Genomic DNA, 24,197 nt, shown 5'->3' on the forward strand with positions numbered 1-24,197 from the left:
AGAGAGAGAGAGAGAGAGAGAAGAGAGAGAGAGAGACAGAGAGAGACAGAGAGAGACAGAGAGAGACAGAGAGAAAGACAGAGAGAGATTGAGAGAGAGAAAGAGAGAGAGAAAGAAAGCCATACAAATAGGAATACAAATCTCCAGTCAGAACTTCGCTTTGCATTGAATTGTTTGGTCCACTCGTACTTAGTCTTCTTAGGAGTATATGGTTGGAATTACATACGCCATTTTACTTAGTCTTTGATGTCTTATGATTCTTTCGCTCCTCTCTCTTACTGCTTTCTTTTGTGTTAGGTAAATATTTATAGTGTAGCATTCCTCAGTAAATGATTACAGTTTACTATTCTGCTTTACTTTTCAGTTCAGAGTTATACTACTAATGTCATTAAAATAAGGAAGCATTAGTCCTATATAGGACTATATTCTTTACCTATGATATTATAATCAGATTGTTATATCAAACATGTTATAAGCCCCATAATACATTGCTATGATTATTACTATACATAGTCTTAAGAATTTTAAAGAAACTAAAAGTTGAAAGGAAAACAAATACATTACAGCTTTTGTTTTTTAACATTATCATTTCTGTTTTTTTTCTTTAGATGGGTTTGAGCAGGCAACTCTAGTCATTTCTTAGGCATGTATACATTTTTCTCTCACCCTCCTCAGATATGCTGTCATTGACAAATAGGTTGCCTTCTACATGGTACCATGCTTGTTTTCTTAAATCTTTTGAGAGAAAAGAAGCAGAGCCGTTGATTTATAATGTCTTTCCTAATTATATGGCTACTTTTATTTGTACTATTTTTTATGTGGCTTCAAGTTACTATCTTGGAGCCTCTCACTTGTAAACTAAAGAACTACCTTGCTCCCTTTAATATTATATTAGTGTTTTCAGGTAAGTTGGCTTGCAGTGAATTCTGTTTTGTTTCTCAGGGATATCTCAGGGATATTCACTTTTTTGCAAGACAGATTTGTCGAATGTAGAGCTGTTAGTTGACAGTTTTCATTTCTTTTTATGCACTTTGACTGTGTTCCCCCACTGCATTTTAGCCCCCCCTCCTTGCTTCTAATGAGAACTGACATTTTCACCTCAAACTAAATTGGTATAATTAAATCTCTATTTTCTGGTTTAGTGTTTTACTAAATTTGCTCTCTACTCACTTTAAAACTTTATTACATTCATTTATTTACATATGTGTGTATAAATATTCCTAGACCTATCCCATGTATCACAGAAATTGAATCTGTGTCAGCAGGCTTGACAGTAGGGGCTTTTTTACCTACTGAGCCCTTATACTGGCCCCTCTGTTAACTTTAATCCAATCAAATTTAATCTCTACCTAAATTCGTATGTCATTTTTTCTCTTTTCCAAGGTTTTACACACACACACACTTTTTTTTAAAGATTTATTTATTTTATGTATGTAAGTACACTGTAGCTGTCTTCAGACACATCAGAAGAGGGCACTGGATCCCATTATGCATGGTTGTGAGCCACCATGTAGTTGCTGGGAATTGAACTCAGGACCTCTGGCAGAGCAGTCAGTGGACTTAACTGCTGAGCTATCTCTCCAGCACTCCCCCACCACCACCGCACACACACACTTTTACTGCCTTTGCTGTGATGTGGCTGTGGATATTCTGTATTTATCCTACTTGGAAATCACTGGGCTTCCCTTCCATAGATGAGTTATTTTCAGTATACTTGGAGAATTCTGAGCCATCCTGTCTTTAAATATTTTCTCTGCCATGTAGAGATACCTGCCATATATACTACTTTTTTATAATGGAGGAGTAGAAATGACTAAAATTACCCAGCTATTTATTTAACAAAAATTAAATAACAATAAAAAGCTCAGGGGAACGACTTTGTTGTATGATAAGACTTTTCCTGGGAAGATGCTATACACACAAGTACTTGCCCCGGGTAGGAACCCATGATAAACCAAGTACAGACACCACCAAAGTCCAACTTGGTGAACCAATGAGTTTTATTAGTGTTGCTTTTAGGAATATGGGTGAGGTGTTACTTGCAGGAGCAGAACTGACTCAAAGACAGCTGCATCACCAAAACCCACACCAACATGTGTGACAGCTCACGAAGCTGGGGACCTGGAGCACACCGCACAACCTGCAGGCAGCTCAACAGGTTGGAGAGTGTGCTTTCTAAGTGCATCAGCGGGTCTAAACCTCTTCTAGTACACTCAACTAGTTTTTGCTTCTTCCAGGTATCAGGTCTGGTCTCTGAGTCTTCTTTGCAGCTTGGCCTGTTTTCGAATCTTCTTTGTAGCTATACTGAGTTGTTTACCTTTTATCTTAAAGGCTGCCCTGCAGACTGGAATGTTCAGTTTTGGAGGAAACACTATACAATAGCTACATATCAGAATTATAGTTGTTACCATATATTATCTAACTGTTTTGTGTGTGAGTGTGTATATGTGTGAGAGTGTGTGTATGTGAAGCCGAGTGGTGGTAGCACATGCCTTTAATCCCAGAATTGTGGAGGCAGAGAGAAATGGATCTCTAGTTTAAGGGAAGCTTGGACTACAGAAGGAATTCCTGGATGGCCAGGGCTACAAAGAGAAATCCTGTCTCAAAAAATTAACATATATGACTAACATACATGTGAACAGAAAAATATGTACATATTGGAATGTGGACTGTAGCCCAAGCTAACCTGGAACTCACTATGTAGCCTATATTGGCTTCTAACAGATGGCAATCTTCTGCCTCAGATTTCCAGGTGCTGCAGTTACAGTCATGAATTGCCACACCAGGTTGGTCATTTTTACTTCATACTTTTAAAAGTATCTGCTCAATTTATTTGTCCATTAATTGATTGTATTACTTCTTTTGTTGTTTCTTTTTTCCTTTTTTTTCTTAGTTCTTTATATACACACTGGATAGTATTCATCTCAGATGGATAGCAGAGACTTTTTTACCCGTTTTCTAAGCTATTATATTACTCTGTATTTTCCATTACTGTTCACAAGTTTTGTTTTGTTTCTTACATGATAGGATGTCATTGGCCAATTCTATTCTTCAAGATATTGGAGTACTTTTCAGAAATATTTTACTGACACCTATATCAGAAATTATTTACCATACTTTCTTCTAGTAGTTCAAAGGAGTTGGATTTAACATTAAGATCTTTGGGGTTTTTTGTTTGGTTGGTTGTTTTGTTGTTGTTGTTTTGTTTTGTTTTTTGTTTTGTTTTGTTTTGTTTTGAGATGGTTTCCCTGTGAGCTCTTATGATCCTCTGGTGTTCTCTTTATTCAGGACTGCTTTTGACTCTTTTATTTATTGTACTTCTATATGAACTTTTGAGGGGTTGATTTCTAGTTCTGTGAAAATGTAATTTGAATTTTGAAAATTTCATTTAATCAGAAGGCCACTTACGGTAACAGTACCATTTTTACAATTTTAATTCTGCCAATTTGTGAATGCAGAAAGTCCCTCAATCTTCTAGTATATTCCTCAATTTCCTTCATATATGTTTTGTAGTTTTCATTACTTCCTTGGTTAGGTTTATTCCTAGGTACTTAAAAATATTTTATTTTCATTTTTAATTATGGGTGCATTGGCGTACATGAATCCAGTGCTACCAGAGGCCAGAAGGAGGCATCGTATTCCCCAGACCTAGAGTTACAAGCATCTGCATGCTGCCAGATGTCACCGTCTTCTCTCCAACTGTATTCCTACTAGTTTTTGATGATACAGTAGATGGCATGGTTTTCTAATTTCTTTTTCAAGTTCAGTACTGTTTTACTTTGTAAAAAAGCCGCTTGTTCTTGTTTGTCGTCTTTGTTGATTTTGAATCCTGCCGCTTTGTTGAGATTGTATCAGATCTTAGATTCTTCTATCTTTGGGTCTTAACTATAAGAACATATCTGGAAATAGGGTACTTTGGCTTCATCCTTTTCTGTTTGTTTCACTTTTATTTCTTTCTCTTGCCTTGTTGTTCTGTCTAAGATTTCAAGTGCTATATTTTAAGAGTAATGAGAAAGGACACAGCATAGAGCTTTCATTGGTTTGGGGTAAGTCTTTTCCAGTAGATGATTTGTGTTTAGTCTAACACTTTCTAGATTGGTTCGTGGGTTTCTGGATACAAAAACAATAATGTAGATGTCTTTGAATGCTGAAGCAGTTCAGATAAGACCTTAAGATGGCTTTCCAATACCACACCATAATCATACAGTGGGAAATAGAACTTTTTCCAGTACCAGTGTGCTATGCAGATGTCACATTCCACATCTAGGCTATACTATTTTTTAATTAATTAATTTTTAAAAAAATTTTACATCCCAATTGCTGCCTTTCCCTCCAGGTCCCTCCCCACAGAGTCCCTCCTCCATCCCCTTCCCCTTCTTCTCTGAGAGGGCAGGGCACCCTGGGTAACCCCTCCCCCAATCACACATTAAGTCTCTGCAGGGTTAGGCACATCTTCTCCCACTGAAGACAGACAGAGCAGCCCTGTTGGTGAGCAGATACCACAGATAGGCAAGAGCAGGGTCAGCCTCTGCTCTAGTTGTTGGGGGACCCACATAGAGACTTAGCTGCACATCTGCTACATATTTACAGGGGCATCAGTTGAGCCCGTGTATATGCTCTTTGATTGATGGGTAAGACTGTGAGCCCCAAGGGTCCAGGTTAGTTGACTGTTGGTTTTCCTGTAGTGTTCTTATCCCCTCCAGGGCCCTCAATTCTTTTTTTTTTTTTTTTTTTTTTGGTTTTTCGAGACAGGGTTTCTCTGTATAGCCCGGGCTGTCCTGGAACTCACTCTGTAGACCAGGCTGGCCTGGAACTCAGAAATCCGCCTGCCTCTGCCTCCCGAGTGCTGGGATTAAAGGCGTGCGCCACCATCGCCCGGCTGGGCCCTCAATTCTTTCCCCAACTCTTCCACAAGACTCCCCGAGCTCCATCCAATGTTTGGCTATGGGTGTCTGGATCTGATTCAGTCAGCTGCTGGGTGGAGCCTCTCAGAGGACAGTTGTACTAGGCTCCTGTGTGCAAACCTAACAGAGTATCATTATAGTGTCAGGGATTAGTGCTTGCCCATGGGATGGGTCTTAAGTTGGACTAGGTATTGGTTGGCCATTCCCTCAGTCTCTGCTCTATCTTTGTCCCTGCATTTCTTGTAGCTAGGTCAGATTTGGGGTAGAAGGTTTTGTGGGTGGATTGGTGTCCTCATTCCTACACTAGGGGGTCTTGCTGCTACAGAGGTAACCTCTTAAGGTTCCATATTCCCCACTGCTATGCTTCTCAGCTGAGGTCTCCTCCATAGACTCCAAGGAGCGTCCCCCATCCCAGGGCTGTGACATTTCCTAGAGATTATCCCCATTCTCCACCCCTAGCAGCTGTCCTTTTCAGCTGTGCTTTTGCATACTGCTGAAGGCTGTGTTTTCTGAGTTTCTCCTTTTCTTTGCTTCAATCCTCACTCTGCTATGCCATTACCATATACAGGGGTGTTCTTTCTGGTCCTCTGTTCTACTCTCCAGAATGATCTACATTTTCTTGCATCTCTGTCTTTTCACAACTAACATCAGTGACATCCTGCCACCAGCTATGTCAAAGGGTAGTTAGTTCCTCTCTTGCTGTGTCAATCCTATCCCCAGGAAAACTCAGCAGTTGTTGGGTGGCTACAATCCGCCATCTTGGAGTGGTCTCTGAGTCAGTCTTGTATAGCTTAGGCTGTTAATCTCGTCCAACTTGTAGTTTCCTTCCAGCAGCTTTCTTTTGAGCTGTGACCCTCAGTTTTATTCGCTCTATTCCATATTACCCTCATCTCAACTGTGAAATCCAAACAAAGATCAACTGGTGAATTGGGAAGTGTAGTTTTCTTCTTTTTGAGACAGGGTCTCACTCTGTAACCAAGGTTGGGGTGGAATTTGCAACTGCCATATCTCAGTGTAGAATTACAGCGTGCACCATCACATCCAGCACAGAAATCCATTTGAGTTCTGTCTTTCATTTCATAGTCTTAAAATTGAAATACATGATCTTTTGTTAAACAAGGATTTTCTATTTCTTATGTCTTAGTCTGAAATACAATTTTTTCTTTGAATTAGTATTTGCTTGTGTGTGCCATTTTAATAATTCTAATATCTAATCAGCAGCCCATTTGTTATCTCGGGTTGACCATTTCTAGACCATATCTTACTCTACAGTAGTATATGTGACCAACAATGAGGATGGAGAGGAAGGGGCAGAAAAAATAGGAAAGCAAGTCATACAAATGACGTGGTTGTACTTAGGGTGTCAGACAGAAACACACCTGGCAGTTAATTTGGATTATTTTTGTAAATTCCCTATCTGGACTTCTGCTGATACATAAACACTGCTTTTTGCTGCTTCCAATTAAGTTCAATAAAATGGAAATGTTTCTAAGAAGGGTCAAGAGAACTTATTCCAGTAAACAATTTTCTAACACCTATATTTACACTACTCTTCTTTTACATGTGTTTACACTACTCTTCTTTGACATGTATGTTTACACTACTCTTCTTTGACATGTATGTTTACACTACTCTTCTTTGACATGTATGTTTATACCACTCTTCTAGGATATGTATGTTTACACCACTCTTCTTGACATATGTTTACATGACTCTTCTTTGATACATATGTTTAGCCTGGTCTTCTTTAAGAAGTGAATAGCACTATTTCCCAGTTTCTAGTATACCAACATTTTATAAAGCTTTGCTCCATGTTTTAGCTCTAGCATAAATAAATGTTTTGTCACAACAAATACAGAACTAACTGAGTGCATTGCTCCAGCACACATTGACTCACTCACCAGAAAGTGCAGAAGGATAACCTTCTCCATTGTTTTGTTCTTATCTTTAAGAAAGACTCTTATAAGTGACTCCAGATGAAGGAACGATAACAAGGAGGAAGGAGGCATGTATCCATGCAATTAGCCTATATTCTAGAAAACCCCATGGTGAACCACAGTGTCATGCTTCTTCCCTTTTGCTTCTATGACCAGGTTATCAGTTACCAAAGCTTGACATGAACTTCCCATTGGATCATAGAGAAGAGCCCTGGGTAAAAGACTTAGAGGATCCCAAAGAAATGAAACAATTACTTGATCCCAAGATTGGTAAGTAATGATTCATGTATATTCTTGGGAAGGTGGGGAAGCATCAACAGTAACCAGGAGCAGAGCTCAGCACTGTGTTCAGGAGTTTCTACACTCACTACCAATCTCCTTCACTTCCCACCCCCAACACAATGACATCTTCAGTCTCCATTTCTTCTCAGGTTTTGAGATGGGAATAGAAAATGAAGAAGATACTTCAAAACAGAAAAAACTGGAAAATTTGTACCCATTTGTTGTAACTTTAGAAGGGAATGCTCTCCATGGACCCATTTTGCAGAAAGACTACGTGCAGTTAGAAAATCACTGGGAAACATCCCCCGAGGATATACAGACAGATTTAACAAAACTCGGAGATCCTCAGAACCCCACTCTAGGAGAGAGACCTGAGAGCCCCAACCTGGAAGAACCTCTCAACCCAAAGCCTCCAAAGAAAAAGAGTCCTGGGGACAAACCTCACCGATGTCCCCAGTGTGGCAAATGTTTCGCTCGGAAGTCACAACTTACCGGGCACCAGCGAATTCATTCAGGAGAGGAACCTCACAAATGCCCTGAATGTGGAAAAAGGTTCCTGCGTAGCTCTGACCTTTACAGACACCAACGACTACACACGGGAGAAAGACCCTATGAATGCACGGTATGTAAAAAGCGGTTCACTCGGCGCTCTCACCTTCTCGGGCACCAGAGAACCCATTCTGAAGAAGAAACATACAAATGTCTTGAATGTGGCAAAACCTTTTGTCATGGATCGAGTCTTAAAAGACATCTAAAAACTCATACAGGTGAAAAGCCTCATAGATGTCACAATTGTGGGAAAAGTTTTAGTCGCCTGACGGCACTTACTTTGCACCAGAGAACACACACGGAAGAGAGACCTTTTAAATGTAGTTATTGTGGGAAAAGCTTTAGACAGAGACCAAGCCTTGTAATTCATTTAAGAATCCATACAGGGGAAAAGCCATACAAGTGTACTCATTGTTCTAAAAGCTTCAGGCAGAGAGCAGGCCTTATTATGCACCAGGTCACACACTTCAGAGGACTTCTTTAAGAACCTTTAAGGGAAACAGATTCTAGCAAAGTTAACACTAGTTCAGAAACAGTGTAGGCTGCAGTAGCTGTTTGTCTTAGAAGCCTTTTGTCTGAGTATGTAAGTGAAGCTTTGAGGGGTGCTATTTTTAAAAAAAAATCTTTCAAGGTATATGAGTTCTAGAATGTCCACGCATTCTCGCAGTTTCTCTGAATTTAATATCTTCTGTCTTTTTCTGTTGTTTAATTGCAGTGGAAATATTTGGTTCCAAGTCAACCATGATAAGCATAAGCACAAAGCATATAAACGGTAGCAGTTGCTTATAGGTAGGACCAATTAATGATGAGTACTGTTGTCAGTTACAATCCTACCACAATGCTTTCCTGTGTAATTATGAAAGCAGCTAGGAGATAGATGTGCCACAAGTAGCAAGAAATGAGGCAGTGAATTTTGTCAACACTTGAAAATAAAAAAAATTGTTTCAGGGGGATTATGGTGAAGAGGATGTCATTGGCCTAACGAACAGGCTTGTTTCCATTTACAGTCTTATGCTTAGAGAAGTTGGGATCCTAAGTTTGGAATTTTGTGGAGTTTACTGGTCTGCTTAGTTGGCTGTCTGTGGTGATGGGGGTTAGAGTGGCTCACTAGAATGGAGTGTTCTCTTTATAACTGTGTGCTAGGGCTAGCAGAGGTAACTTGCAGTTGATGTTGTACAAGTAGAATCTAACTGGATTTAGATGGACTGAAGAACAAGTCTGCATGGATTTTCATCCTGCTTCGGGGTTCGCTCCTGTTTATTTCAGTGCTTTTTGAAATTGTATCCTTTCTCTACGTCAGTGTTTTTCTAAGTATGTGTCACAGAATACTTTGTTCTGTAAGATGTTCTGCAAATAATTTTGGGAATTGCTTTTAGCTGTTTGTCCTTCCTAGACTCATGATGCTTATCAGCAAATAAGGCTCCTGGAAAGGTCCTTGTCTAGAAAGGAGGCACTTCTTGGAGCTCAACACTTTCCAGACTTATTTGAGCCCAGAACATTTTTCATGTACACATAGTAATAACTTGCAGTAGTATTCTGCAAGTATCCCTTGGGACACACTGCCTTAAACTAGTATGTCTATAGCTATCAGTGTAGTCCTGTCACTCAAAACCTAGTTATGTCTAGTTTCAAGGATTTTATGAAAAAGTATTTGAAGATATACATATTTTGTATTATACACACATCATTTCAAGGAGTTTAAAGTCACTAATTGATATAATTTGTGGGTTAGTGATTTGTAGCCTCTGAGTTTTAATTATACTTAGATACACACACACACACACACCATTTTAAGGAGGTGAAGATCACTAATTCACATAATTTATGAATTATGTAGTGGTTCTTAACCTTTTTGAATTTTACTTGTAATCACACACACACACAGAGTTGGTACTTATATAAGTGTTTTGATGTAATCATAGTAACAACTCAAGTCTCATAGTAAGGGAGAAAATCTCATCAATTAAAGCTGTTGATATGTGAAAATCCTCATTGAGCTTAGTCCTTGTTATTAGATACAAGAAATGGGACATTCAAGTATATATTCCCTTTATGAAGAAACACAGTCATCTTTAAAGTAGAACTAAGAAAGTTCTTGGAAGTGATGTATAAGTACTTGGCGGGTATGTATATGTGCCTAACTTGGCCTGTCCTAGTCTTAATGGAAGTTAGTAAAAAACATAATTCATATGTAAGGCTCATAAAGAGTTTATAGTATCTCTAGTTAAACAAGAGTTGGGTAACAAATGGAAAACAGTACAAGAGAGAGCTTATGACTAAGTGCCAAATCATATAAAGTGCCAGAGCCAGGATGTGTCTTTTTTCCTTGGCATCCAGGTCCCTGTATGATGCTGCTAATAATTCTGGGATTAAAATTAGACCCCAGTAACATGGGAGGAGTCAGAATGTAGAGGTTAAAAAGACAGAATGTAACGGCTTCTCTTTCTCTCTTGTGGAATTGCATTCAAACCAGAACAGTGCCTTAGAATGGATGTGCCCAACTGCTCTGTATTTATACACAATTTTAATAAAGTGGAAATGTATATATGCTTTTTCTGATTCTCTTGCATTAAATAATTATTTGAACAACTTAGAGCTACTTCCCTAAGCATGGCAACAAGCACCCCAATAGACATCTATATGGCCACCCCAAGTTGGACTCACTTTTCAGACTGCGACCCTAGTGCTGTGGGAAGGCGTTCCTCTACCATCTCACACAGTCAGCGTCAGCCTCCTTACTGGTCATCATAACATGACCTGCATCCCCTCATCTATGTCATGAGACATTTATACAGGGTAGAAGGCATCTTATATTCACCCCTTTGTTACTTAATGTGCCCTGTATAGAATAATAACCATTAGTAACCTCATGGCATTAAATCAAAAAGCATGTGAAGTCATTCTTGGATGCAGGTTACATTGTTAGTACATCGCACACACATGCCTAATTGGGCTATGTACAGGACTTACCTCCTCCTATCTTAAAGGGTAATATGCAGGGCTCACCTCATAAGTATCAGAAAGATTAAATGAAATATATTTTGTTCAGGTCCTACACAGTATCAGCATTAATAAATATCAGACATATTATACTTTATATCTTTTTAGTGTGATAATAAAAACACTTGAGTTTATGGATTTTCTCTTATGTATGGCTTTGATCACAGTCTAATTTTTATACATAATTTTCTTGATTATAAAATTGTTATGATAGTTTTCAATAGATTTTCTCCTTTTTAGCCATTTTCAGTTTTATTTTTGCCATTTTCATTTTTAATTTTTGGTTTTGCTGTATAATAATTGAAAAATAGATTTCATTCTATTGATGCTTTAAAACCTCTTTTTGTTTTTGTTTTTTTCAAGACAAGGTTTCTCTGTGTAACCCTGGCTGTCCTGGAACTCACTCTGTAGACCAGGCTGGCCTCGAACTCAGAGATTCACCTGCCTTTGCCTCCCAAATGCTGGGATTAAAGCATGTGTGCCACCATGCCCAGCTCAAACATCATTTTTAAAAGATTTGAATTTATAAAATTTGGTAAGCATCCTCAAAGCTATAGAATATGGGGATTTCCTTTATGGACATAATATTTAGAGTGCTGGCCTCTCCCTCTACTGCTTTACTGTCTTTATCATCTTTCTTGTTAAGGAATAGGAACATATAGATTAGGTTGTTCCCAATTCTGTCTCCGTGAATGTCACCTTCCCTTGGGTAAGAGAAAAAAATTAATGTCCTATGAAATTATATATTACAATTTGAATACTGTCTGAGTAAACAGAGGAGGTCAAACCAACTATATGTAGCATTGTTTCCTCAAGGCAGGCTCAGAATTCACCCCCAAGATCCAGTCCTTGCCTCTCCTGAGAGCAGACGAAACCCACAGGAGTCCCTTTAAGGTTTTCCACAGCTCTTTCCTCCTGAATCAGCAGGGCTTGCTTCCTTGCATGCCAAGTTTGTTCATCCAAGGACTACAATAGGGAAGTCAGGCCCTTGGCGCTTGCTAAAGGTTGCAGAAGAAGTGCTGCACACTGCCCCCTTGCACTGCAGTACCCATAGCATTCAGAAGGGTGCCAGTGCTGGGCTCGGCCGGAAACTGCACAAGCTGCATTCCTTTCCCTCTGTCAGTGCCTGCCCTCCTTCTGCCCATTGTCATCTGTAGTCAAACTGTAGCATCTGTGTCATGAGGTGGGAAGGGATTTCAACTCTTAGTTTTTCTGCCTTGATAATCTCTTTTCTCAGTCCCCAGTTGAGGTACTTAACCACTACAGTTTCTGTGAGGGGCTAGATCTCCTTCTCCACTCAGCAATACAGTATAGGTTGCCTTTCCCAGCTCTTTTGAAGCTCTTTCTGACAATCACAACATACCTTAACCCTAAGAGAAACCTATTTACTCATATTTTTAAAATAGATTCTACATATTTTTATCTATATATTCCCCCTTAGATACCCTTCCTATGTAATTGTAAAAGGAGAAGAAATCAAGGCCCTTCATCTTGATTTGGACTGAAAGGAAATGTTTGCATTGCCTCCAGACACTCATCCTGGAAAAGTTGGAGTCCCTCATCCTAAAATGCTATTTACATGAACACACACATGCACACACATAGACACAAAGACATACAGGCACACACATGACACAGGTACACACAGAGAGACACATGCAGACACAGATACACAGACACATACACACAGACTTATACAGGCACACACAGACACACACATAGATATACACACACATATACACACATATACACAAAGACACACAGATACACACACACATGCACATAGGCACACACAGACATACAGACATACACACAGACACACAAGCACATAGGCACACACAGACACACAAGCACATAGGCACACACAGACACACATACACAGACACACAGACATACACAGACACACAAGTACATAGGCACACACAGACACACAGACACACATACCCAGACATACACACACAGACACACACGCAGACATTTACACAGACACACATAGACACAGACACACAAACACACAGAGACACAGAGATACACAGACATACACACATAGACACACAGGCACACACAAACAGACACACATAGACACACATGTAGACACACAGGCACACACACACAAATATATACACAGACACACACACATAGACACACAGGCACACACACAGAAACACACAGATATGCACATAGGCGTGCACACATAGAGGCACACACACACACACACCAGGGGAAGAGAAAGGATGTCTGTACTTCTTATCCCAATTCCTTCACTTTTCTTTTTCTTTCTTTTCTTTTTTGCATTTTTCTATTCATTTATTTATTTATTTTATAGCCTGATTGCTGACCCCCTCTCCCAGTCCCCTCCTCACGTAGTCCCTTGTCCTGTGAGAGGGTGGAGCCCCCCATAACCCCCACCCCAGCACATGAAACAAACAAATATTGTGATTAGTATTAAGAAGTTCTATGTTTATTAAACAAACAACCTTGGTAAAGGTTCCAAGACTTGATTTCTGGTTTGTTTGGTTTGGTTTGGTTTGGTTCGTTGGTTTTTTGAAACAGAGTTTCTCTATATAGCTCTGGCTGTCCTGGAACTCACTCTGTAGTCCAGGATAGCCTCCGACTCACAGAGTTGCCCACCCGCTGCTGCTTCCCAAGTGCTGGGATAAAAGGTGTGCGTCGCCACCACCTGAGAGCTTGTGTTTTTAACCTACTGTGATAATTACAAAGCATTTCTGCAAATTATTTGCTATGTTTCCAACAACATACAAGGTTTTGATCCCTTGTCTTTGAGTTTGAGTGTGTGTGAGATGGCTACAGAAGGAAAGTGTTTGATAGGATGCTGTGTTCTGAGAGGAGGTCATAAGAGACATTACAGCTTCACACACTTGGCTTACCAGAAACACTCTTGGATCCCAAGTTACAAGTCTTACTATTGTAATACCAGCATGATGAAGAGGGCACATTACAGGCTCTCAGGTAGCCATAAAGTAATACAAATTTTACTGTACTGCTAAAGTTGGGATACAAATTAAACTCAATTGTTCTAAATTAAGACATTAATCACCAGGATAAGAACTGAGAAATCTGCCTAAAATTACAGTTGGTTTTTTTTTTAATTTACACCTGATCAAAATGCAGAGAGCAAGCGTCAATCATGGGGATGCCAAGCCCAGGGATTAAATCTCCAATGCAACCGCTAAACTTAAGGCTCAAGGAACATCTCAAAAAACAGGGAAGGACTATTTTAAGAGGCAGAAGAGCACAGTACCTGCTGCTAGTGTCTTCCAGACATAACAGTGAAGCTGAACCAATGAAATCTCAACAGTATGCTTGCCTAAACAAAGACCTGCATAATGACAATACCAGTTGATATGCCAGCATGGATGATAGGAGTTTCACAAGGTCTTACTCTTAGATGAAGAGCTACAGGCAGTCATTCAACTGCTGCAATGAGAGAGAAGCAATCACTTTTCTCCAGAGAGTAAGCTCTCCCAAGTGGTTAGCCCCAAACACGTGTACATAACAAGCAACACCAAATGGACTCAATAGGTTGAGTTGGGAGAGGTGCACATGCATGCACTCATGGTACATAGTGAGACCCTATCTAAAAACAATGTAATAAAAGAAAATAGCACCGGGCACTGGTGGCGCATGCCTTTAATCCCAGCACTTGGGAGGCAGAGACAGGCGGATTTCTGAGTTTGAGGCCAGCCTGGTCTACAAACTGAGTTCCAGGACAGCCAGGGCTACACAGAGAAAGCCTGTCTCGAAAAACCAAAAAAAAAAAAAAAGAAGAAGAAGAAGAAAGAGAGAGAGAGAGAGAGAGAGAGAGAGAGAGAGAACCCAGTGTACAAAGCCCAACTCACATGCATGCTGATAACACTCACACTAGGAAGGCAAAGATGGGACAGTCTCCAGGACTCACATGCAAGCATGCCTAGCCTATTCAGTGAGCTCTGAAAAGTGCGTGACCTAGTTTCAAAAACATAAGGTGTGGGCTGGGAAGATGGCTGAGTAGGTAGCGTTTGCTGGACAAGCATGAAAACCTGAGTTCGAACCCCCAGCACCTGTGTAAAAGGCTGGACATGGTGGCATACCTGTAATCAGGTGGGGTGGTTGGAGAATAAGTGGGTCACGGAAGGGCCATTAGCCAGCAGTCAATCTAGCCAAGAAACAGCAAGCTCTAGGTTCACTATGAGACCTTTTCTCAAAAAATTACAGAGAAGGCACATGTCAATCTCTGGTCTCCACATACACATGTGCATGTAAGGACACTCACCCATATACATTTGCACACAGCACACACACATACTCAAAGTGAAACTGTGTGCCAGAAAAGCATCTATTTCAAGTAAAAGGCAATAAAGTAGAAAACAAAGCAAATATTAAGGGTATAGGACACAATATAAATACAGAAAATAGCAAAATGGCCACTGTACAGCCTATCTTATTAGTAGTCACATTCATTTAATTTTTAAAAATTTTTATGGGAATGGCTTTTGCCTGAGTGTATTTATTCTGAGTACTAAGTGCATGTCTGTTGCCTGAGGAGGTAGAGGAGGGCTCAAGATCACTGGGTATCAAACCTGGTTCCCTCTTAAACAGGTTTAAACATAGAACCTTTTCCCAGGTTGTAATAACATTCTATTTGAATGGGCTAGTGAGGGAAAATGTAGCGAGGTGGTGGTACGCGCCTATTAATCCTAGCACTCAGGGCAGAGGCAGGTGGATCTCTGAGTCTGAGGCCAGCCTGGTGTACAAAGTTCCATCACAGCCAGGAGTTACACAGAGAAACCCTGTTGTGAAGAAAAAAAAAAAGGAAAAGAAAATATAAACACTGGCTGAATGGATTTTCTTCTTCTTTAAAAATATTGTATGCATAGGTATTTTGCCTGCAAACATGTTGGTACACCACATGTGTGGAATGCCCACAGAGTCCAGGAAAGAGCGTTGATCTCTTAGGACTGGAGTTACAGAGAGTCAGGAGTTTCCATGTAAGTGCTGGGAGTTGAACCTGTGTCCTCTGGAAGAACAGCCAGTGCTCTTAATCATAGGTATCTCTAGCTCCCCTTAGTGGATTTTTTTTTAAAGTATGATCCAACCGAATAATGTCAACAAGAGCCACACCTGAAATTTAAACACAAAATAACTTAAAAAGTAGAAGTGTGGAAAGCAATAGGTTTTAAACATGCATGTGTGTGTGGCGATGTTAATTACAGAAGCGGCTGTGGACTTGAGAGGGGAGCGTAGGAAGAGAAGGAACGGAGACCATGTGAATACGGTCATGAGGAGTCATGTCCACAATGCTCAAAAAGCTAAACTAAAAGTTGTGGGAAAATATATTAAACTAGCACATATTCCCGTAAAATACATAATTACTATATACTATTCAAAAATACATTTCATAAAGGCATGCCAGAGAATGCCCCAAAAAAAACCTGGAACTGCCATATTCGTGTCAGGAACAATTTATGTTTTGTTTCTCTTTTCATTTATTTTTGAGATAATATTATATAATTTCTCCTTTCCCTTTCTCCCCCTCTTAACCCCTCCTTGCTCTCTTTCAAAGTCATGACCTCTTTTTTCATGAATTGTTGCTACATGCATATATGTGTATGTGTATATACATATATATATTCTTAAATATAATCTTGGTCTGCATAACGTTACTTATATGTCCTAGTAACCACAACGTTATTTTTCCAACATTATATAATCACTAAATTGTTCTAATATTATATAAAATATTTACTCATTGTTGCTCTGTGTTACAAGGAAATCAACGTTGATGAAATAGTCTAGTCAATTAATTCAACAAATAAGCAACAAGACCAGTATGTCCATGAGGGATTGATGTCTAAAGTTGCTACAGTATTATTTAAAGTGTCCATTTTTCATTGAAACATGACAAGATAAAAATGGCAGAGTAAGAGTACAAAAATTTCTCTTCTCCAAAACATGAATAAGATTTTGATATTGGCTAATCATTGAAATCAGCATGTTTAGGACCATAAAAATAAGTCAAAGGCTTACATTTCTCAGGAAATGGATGGGAGAATCTCAGAAAACAGGCAATTGTTATGGCGTTTATACTTGTCTTTGCTCCAGTCTACATCTGGCATAATCTGAGGAAGTAACAGCCCACATTCAGGGTATCAACATTAGCCCAGTGCTCTCCAGAGTTGCCCAATGGTGGTGGAACTTATAAAAAGCTTAAGTGTCACAGACAATTATTTGATCTCTTCAGTAGCTTCTTGGAAGACCTCACTTATAAGTTCGGTTATATTGGACCAAACTTTTAAGTCACCCAGTATAAAATTTTATCTCAATAGGGCTATTTGAAAGAAGTTTTTATAGTAAAAGTGCCAATCTAGCTGGGCAGTGGTGGTGCACGCCTTTAATTACAGCACTTGGGAGGCAGAGGCAGGCGGATTTATGAGTTCGAGGCCAGCCTGGTCTACAGAGTGAGCTCCAGGACAGCCAGGGCTACACAGAGAAACCCTGTCTCAAAACACCAAAATAAAAAATTAAAAAATAAAAAATAAAAAAGTGCTGATCTAATAGAAAGAACAATGTGCCCAAAACATTTATATTTCAGTTTACTGACTCTGTACCCCAAGGGGTTGATTTTCTAATATTCAAAAGAAACTAACCTTGAAGAACCTCAGCAACTGTCTTCATTGACAGTCTAAACCTCTGGTGTTGCTATGTGGTCCAGGCTGGACTTGAACTCAGTATGTAGGCCAAGCTGGACTTTATTTTGACTCAGCCTCTTAAGTTCTGGGATTGTAAACATGCACTATCATGCCTACTTTTTCTGCTTACTTCCTTTAAATATATGGCTTGTTTGATTTTTTTTCCTGGGGAGGGGTGTTTGAGACAGGGTTTTTCTAAATAGAACTTGCTTTGTAGAACAGACTGGCCTTGAACTCACAAACAACTCAAGTAGATCTGCCTGCCACTGCCTCCTGAGTGCTGAGACTAAAGGCATGTACCACCATGCCCAGCTGAAGGTTTGTTTTTCTTTCTTTCTTTCTTTCTTTCTTTCTTTCTTTCTTTCTTTCTTTCTTTCTTTCTTTCTTTCTTTCTTTTTTAGCTACAACCATGACACCAATTCATGTATCTTTGGGTGTATTATATTTTCCTGCCTAGGTATTCATATCCCAATCTAGTGCTGTAGATTGAAAAGTCTGCAAGTGTAATGAGTTGAAACAGTTGAGGTTAGGTTGTAGTTCACATGCAAATACTACTTGGAAAAAAAAGAATTCTTTCACTAGGGACTGGAGAGCTAGCTGGCTTAGCAGTTAAAAGCACTTGATGTGGAATTATGAAGATGCCAATAATGAAAAATGGAGTTCAGATCCCAAGACCACATAACAATCGAGGTGTCTAGCCAACACCTGTAAGTAGTTTTAGTGCTGAGATCTTGACAAGTTCTTCCAGCCTCTGCAAGTATAAGCATGTACACACACACATACACACACACACACATTGTAGGACTTTCGGGTCTTGGTTTGAACTTAAAATTTGAAAGAACCCCACTGTCCCAGGACACATCCTGGGAGGGGCACATTCCTTAGTCAGAGGACACTCTGATTGACATTCAGAAGAAGAAGGGATAGGCTGATTAACATTCCTCAGACCACGGGAGAGGGAACCCACCTTCGAGTGAGGAAGGCCCAGAGCACACAGACACATTCCAGGACACTCCTTGTCATAATCTGAGTCACCTAGAGACCGGACCTGGAAAGGTCAGACTTTGTGGTTTGCCCTCGTGAACTCTGTATAAGAACTAGTCCCAGCTTTTGTTTGGGGCTCTCTTGCCTGCATGCGAGAGAGTCCTAGTGCACTAGTATCATTAAACCTCATGTTATTGCAGCGAGTCCTGACTGTGTGTGTTTCTGTGAGAGCGCATCCCCTGGTTTTGGATCTTAGAGTCAAACAACACACAGACACACACACACACACACACACACACAGAGAGAGAGAGAGAGAGAGAGAGAGAGAGAGAGAGAGAGAGAGAGAGCGCACAGGCATGTGCCCCTGCAAGGATGCATGTACATGCACTCAAATATTCCGTGTATGTTTGACATGAGACTGAGACACTGTTCACTTAAAATAATAACACAAAAGTAAGGCAAGACTAGCTTACATAATGAGTTCCAGGCAAGTATGGGTTACAGATTGAGACTCTGAATCAAAAAGTTAGATATATGAAAGTTTATAATAATTTTAAATATATTCAGCATCAGTGACTTAAATGCATTTGCTGCTACACATCCGTTAGGGCAGCTAACTCTTATCATTCTACCTAGCACTGTGAATTCACACTGCAATGAGACAAGGAATGGATATAAAGATTAGAAAGAACAAAAAGAACTGCCCTAATTTGTACAGGATGTGATATTCTAGTTAGAAACTGTCCCAGTTCTGAGGAAAAAGATTCATGGAAACAGAGGAAGAGTTTAACTCCTTTACTGGACACAAGATGAACACATAGAAATTTGTATTTCAAGGGTAGAAGGATGGTTCAGAAAGTAAAGCACAAAGGGAGAGGACCTGATTCACATTCCCAGAACCCGTGTAAAAAGTCAGGCATGGAGGGATGGGGTGGGGATTGTTAGCCTGCTTGCTTGTTTTTGGTTTGTTGGAGGTTTTGTTGTAGACAGACTCACCAGGTAGGCATGACTGGCCTGGGACTTTATGTAGACCAGGCTGTCTGGAAACTTGCAGAGGTCTGCCTGTCCTTGCCTCCTGAGTGCTTAGGATCAAAGGCATGTGCCATTCCACTGGGTGGTGGCATATGTTTTTAATCCCAGAACTTGGGAAGGCAAAGACAGGCAGATCCTTGGGGCTCTCTGGTCTTCGGGTCTACTTGGAAGGCCCCTGGCCATTAAGAGACTATCCAAAAAACAAAGTGGATAGTCTTCCTTTGCTTGTCCTCTTGCCTCTACAAACAGGCATGCTACATATGCCTATGTAACCACACAGGAATCCATATACATACATATACATACATACATAATATATTTCTATATACTAATAATTAGCAAGCATATGGAAACTGAGATCAAAAGTCCAAAATCATTTAAAATGGCTTCAAAGAAAATTAGTATTTTAGAGTATCTTTAACAAATCTTTATAATGGACCTCAATACCAATAAAAGAAATTAAAAAAAAAACCCATCTTGATGAACAAAGACAGATTGTGTTCATGAGTTAGTACAATCATCATAGAAATGGTGTCAGTTTCTCCCTCAAATTGTTCTATTAATTTAACACAATTTCCAGCGATGCCTTTTTGCACTCACAGACATGCTGATTCTAAAATTACATGGATGCGTACAGCCTCGAGAATAACTAAAGACATGCTATAAAATAAAAATGAGGATGGAGGGGTTACTCTACTCCATAGCAATGCAATGTATACAGACGATCTTTGATTTACACTCCTTACCTCTAGACAAACCAATTGTAAGTTGAAAACATCCTAAGACAAAAATGCACTTCCTGTGCCTAACCTACTGAACACAGTGCTTGAGCATCACACTGCAGTGTAGAATCTTGGCTGGTTTTGCCCTCACCTTTGCATAGGTGACTGAACACTGCCCTGCATCTCCAGAGACGATCTGGCTTTGGGTTGGATTTGATTGAACCTGTTGATGTAAAGATTAGAAGTTAACATGAAAGAGCGACCAGCAAATACAACAGAAAAGGAACAAAATGCATGCGCCATTGCTTTGATGGCACTGTTTGGGACAGTTAAGTACATTATGAGAATAAAGAAAGGTGCAATGAGTCCTTTGACCTGGCTTCCTGGGAAGACAGTGCAGGGTGTTAGCGTGCATAGGAGAGAATTTCTGGATATAGTTTCCTATCGAAATAGCAGTAGTCTCCAAGAGCTAGTCCTTAACTGCCCCCATCCTAGCCGATTTCGCCAGGGAATCCTAGGAGCACAGCTTCCAAGCCACTCAGTCTCTGTAAACTCTAGCAAGAAAGAACAAGCTGAACAGGTGGGACAAGCACTTGGAAGGTGCGGAACTTCGTGGGGAAAGGGTTCCTATCCGTGGGGACTGTGTCAGTGGGGTGAAGCAAGTCTGGCCCTAGCAGTACAGCCACTCTGCGGCAGCTGGACCCTGGATGAGTTAAGGATACCTGCTGAACTAGAGGAAGGGCTTCTGTCTTGAGCCTGCAGCGAGGGGGCGGAGCTGAGCAGCCGCAGGTCTGGAGGGAGGGCGGAGAGCTACAGAGGCGGCGGTGCTGGGGGCGGAGCACTGGAGGCTGCAAGGACCCCGGAGCCCTAGGGCGGGGCTGCGGACAGCATCGGGTGGCGTGGCGCGGCGCAGAGCTGTTTCTGCAGCAGGTGAGCGGTGAGCCAGGCCAATGGCGGTGACTGCGGCCCTCTCTGCTGCTGCGGCGGCGGCAGCCCTATCTGGCCTGGCAGTGCGACTGTCGCGTTGGGCGGCGACACGCAGCTCCTATGGTGCCTTCTGCAAGGGGCTCACACGCACGCTACTCACCTTCTTCGACCTGGCCTGGCGCCTGCGTGTGAACTTCCCCTACTTCTACATGGTGGCCTCCGTGATGCTCAACGTCCGCCTGCAGGTGCGGATCGAGTGAGCAAACGCCCTCCGCCGCTGCGGAGAGGGCCACCCGCTCCTTCCGCGCCACCCTGGTGGCCGCGGGAAGGACAGCGGGGCCGCACAGTGCCTCGAGACTGCGGCGGGGGGCGCAGGCGGCACGGCCCGGGCCTCTCCATTTTAGGTCTCTGCCGAGGGCCTAAGGAACCGCATCCCATACCGCAAAAACCTTCACAGCCCAGCCCTTTCCCTCTGCATCCAGAAAATCACCAGAGTCTGGCAAACCTGTTGGTTGCCTCCCCATTGGCTGAAAGCGGGAGAGCCCAGAAGAAGGGATGCTGCTACCACAGGACTGGATTTACCAGGCCCTGTGCCTAAAGGTAGGCGACTACAGGTTGGAATGGGGGCAGGTAGGCATGTGGCCATGGCATCTAAATACCCAGACACCTGGTTTGTGGGAGTAGAGAATACAGCCGGACACACCTGCTGCCTAGCCAAGCTGGGAAACTAAAAGGGTAGGCGAGGCTTTTCCAGTTCCCTGGTAGTGGGATTCCTTGATCGGGTGAGGGGCATCGTGGAGGGTCAGCTCATCACCAGCACACAGACAGGGAGCCCCTCCCACCCACCTTCCAGGCATCCAGTGCCTTGTTATGCAGAGGACTCATGAGATGTCACCCTGAATGGGAGAGGATTTGGGCCAGTGAGCTCCCAGGAAGGCCCTAGACAGTTAAGATTTATCCACCCATCTCTACCTAAGTCAGGCAAGCAGATAAAACGAACAGTTGTTTTTGAACCAATCACCAGGCCTGTCCCCTTCTTGGCAGGGAGGCCCAAGGATACTTTCCGCAGCTGTTCACGGCCCTTCCCAAACTGCCTCCAGCACTATTGGGGGTGGGGGCAGGGGACTGCACTCAGCCACTTCTTTCCCTAACCCTGTCTGAGGGCATTCCTTAGGCTCTGCATCTGCAGTAAGGGAAGAACAGGAAATACTTGGTTTAACCATCTCTTCCCCCACGAGCTACTTTCTCCCACCCTCCCTGTCTGCCCAGGCTCCCTGAAGGACCTGCAGTGACACTCCGGAGACCCAGAAGCCTGTGTACCAGCCATGAGCGGCATGGCTGCTGTGTTGCCACAGGATGTGGAGAAATAGGAAGGACTCCAGAAGCAGGCAGCTGCTCTCAGAATAGGGCAGAGAAGGGGAGTACACAGGAGGCCAACTCTGAAGTCTCTCTTTCTTTCTCAGGCATTGGTCTTCCGGGTGATGGCTCACCCCTTCTCCAAACAGTTCAACTGGAATCCTAGAGGTGCCACTGCTCCTGTAGCAGCCTGGGGAGCAGCTGAGAGAAGAGTCTGCCTAGAAGAAGGACCTTTCTGCTGAGCCCACAGGGGTAAGGTGGCTCAGGTCTCCTGGTCCCTCCACAGAAAACATGCCAGTGTACCTTGGACACTGATATCTCCTAGCAACACTGTGAGGGAGATGTGTTCTCCCATCTCATGAACTTGATGGGGTTTAAGGAAGGGCCTGGGACTTGCCCTTGTTACACAGGGGATCCTGGACTGGCATTCCTCCACCCTTTCTGCAGTTTCTTCATGACCTGGCAGGGCATTGGGGTTGGGAGGGAGTGGAGAGCTACCAGGGGTCATAGGGAGAAAGAGAGGCCATGAGATAGGGTAGCTAGGCATCTGTATTTCATTGGAGTGGTCTAGAAGACAGGTGAACAGTTCATTTTATAAACAGAGAGGGAGATTCAAGCATTTCCTAAAATGTCTAGTCCCCCACCAGAGCCAAGCCCCCCACTTCTCTGGTGCTTGACCAAGGGTTCCTGAGCACTTGTGTGCTAGTGAACTGTAGTGATGATGGCATTGTGGTTTATAGGGTCATGATGTCACTGGAAGGCTGAGGAGATGTGGGCTGAGACCCATGGTATGGCCCTGTTTCTCTGTACCAGGCTTGCAGGCCCATCCCTGGCGTCACATGGGAAATCTCATCCAGATAAGCTGAGGACAGCCTGTCCAGGAGGCCCTATGTAGGCCAGAAGTTGTGATCTCTAAATGCCCAAGAACGGCCCAAGGGATACTTTTACGACTTATCCCATACTCCCCCAGCTCCTCTGGCACTGGTATCTCAAGGTCTACTCATTCCATTCCTGATACAGCAACCTTCAAGCATGCCAGCCAGCCCCAGGGACAGAGTGGCACAACTGGCCACTCAGAGTCAGGGACCCAGATGAAGGTCTCAGTTTGTCTCACCCAAAGGGCACAAACTGAAAGGTGGCTGCCACATGGCCAATGCTGCTCATCATAGGACAGGACCGATGGCTTCCTTCTCCCAAGTTTCACTAGAAGTCCATGTATGTATATTCGAATGCATGTGTGTGCTTGTATGTAAATGTGTGTGAGGGGAATATTGTTATTGGGTAGGGAGAAGAGCTCCTGGGAGTCCTCTGTTTTCCAAGTACAGGAAGGATCATGGACTACTAGGAGAAATGAGTATGAAATCTGAGACCCCTTCCTCTTAGACCTTAGACTACAGGAAAGCCTGTCCCTGCCCATGCTCAGGCAAGGCTATGGTGTGAGATCAGAGGCACTGATATTGGGCTGGACTTTGGACCCAGTGGTGTCAGCCAGGAGGGGGCAGAGCTAAGACTCAGCATTGAGTTCATGTCCCATTCTGGTCCTGGTTAATCTGTGAGCTTCCGCTTTCCCATCCCCTTGGCTACACTTGTTCGCCCATGGTGCCCTCTCCGTATGATGTCATGGTGCACTTTATTTGCAATCTGTATTGCAGGCAGTGGAGCGTCAAGAAATTCAGAGACTTAACCTGGATGACCTTACATTTGTGTGTGTGATGGGACTCTGAATGGCCAGCACTGTCTGGTCAGTGGTGTGGTTTCTGAAGTTGTCACATGTTGTTGTCTCTCAAAGATAAAAGAAAGTCTGTATACTGAACA

At 42.2% G+C, this 24,197-nt stretch overlaps 2 protein-coding genes across 2 annotated transcripts in view; both read left to right on the forward strand.

The window, feature by feature from the left end:
* The window catches only part of Znf449 (zinc finger protein 449), a gene marked incomplete at its 5' end in the record, with an annotated part of 11,167 nt that extends 2,895 nt beyond the window's left edge, over positions 1–8,272 (forward strand). Inside the window, 2 exons of the mRNA XM_028776928.1 lie at positions 6,998–7,111; positions 7,273–8,272. Coding sequence (XP_028632761.1) covers positions 6,998–7,111; positions 7,273–8,156 — 998 coding nt within the window. The remainder of the gene's footprint in view (positions 1–6,997; positions 7,112–7,272) is intronic.
* Positions 8,273–21,049: 12,777 nt separating this feature from the next.
* Smim10l2b (small integral membrane protein 10 like 2B) lies at positions 21,050–21,286 on the forward strand. The gene has a single exon (XM_028776907.1). The coding sequence runs from the start codon at positions 21,050–21,052 to the stop codon at positions 21,284–21,286; it is 237 nt and encodes a 78-aa protein (XP_028632740.1).
* The last annotated feature ends 2,911 nt before the right edge of the window (positions 21,287–24,197 follow it).

Source organism: Grammomys surdaster, unplaced genomic scaffold, assembly GCF_004785775.1.
Source record: "Grammomys surdaster isolate TR1022 unplaced genomic scaffold, NIH_TR_1.0 274, whole genome shotgun sequence".
In the NCBI taxonomy this organism is placed as follows: domain Eukaryota; kingdom Metazoa; phylum Chordata; class Mammalia; order Rodentia; family Muridae; genus Grammomys; species Grammomys surdaster.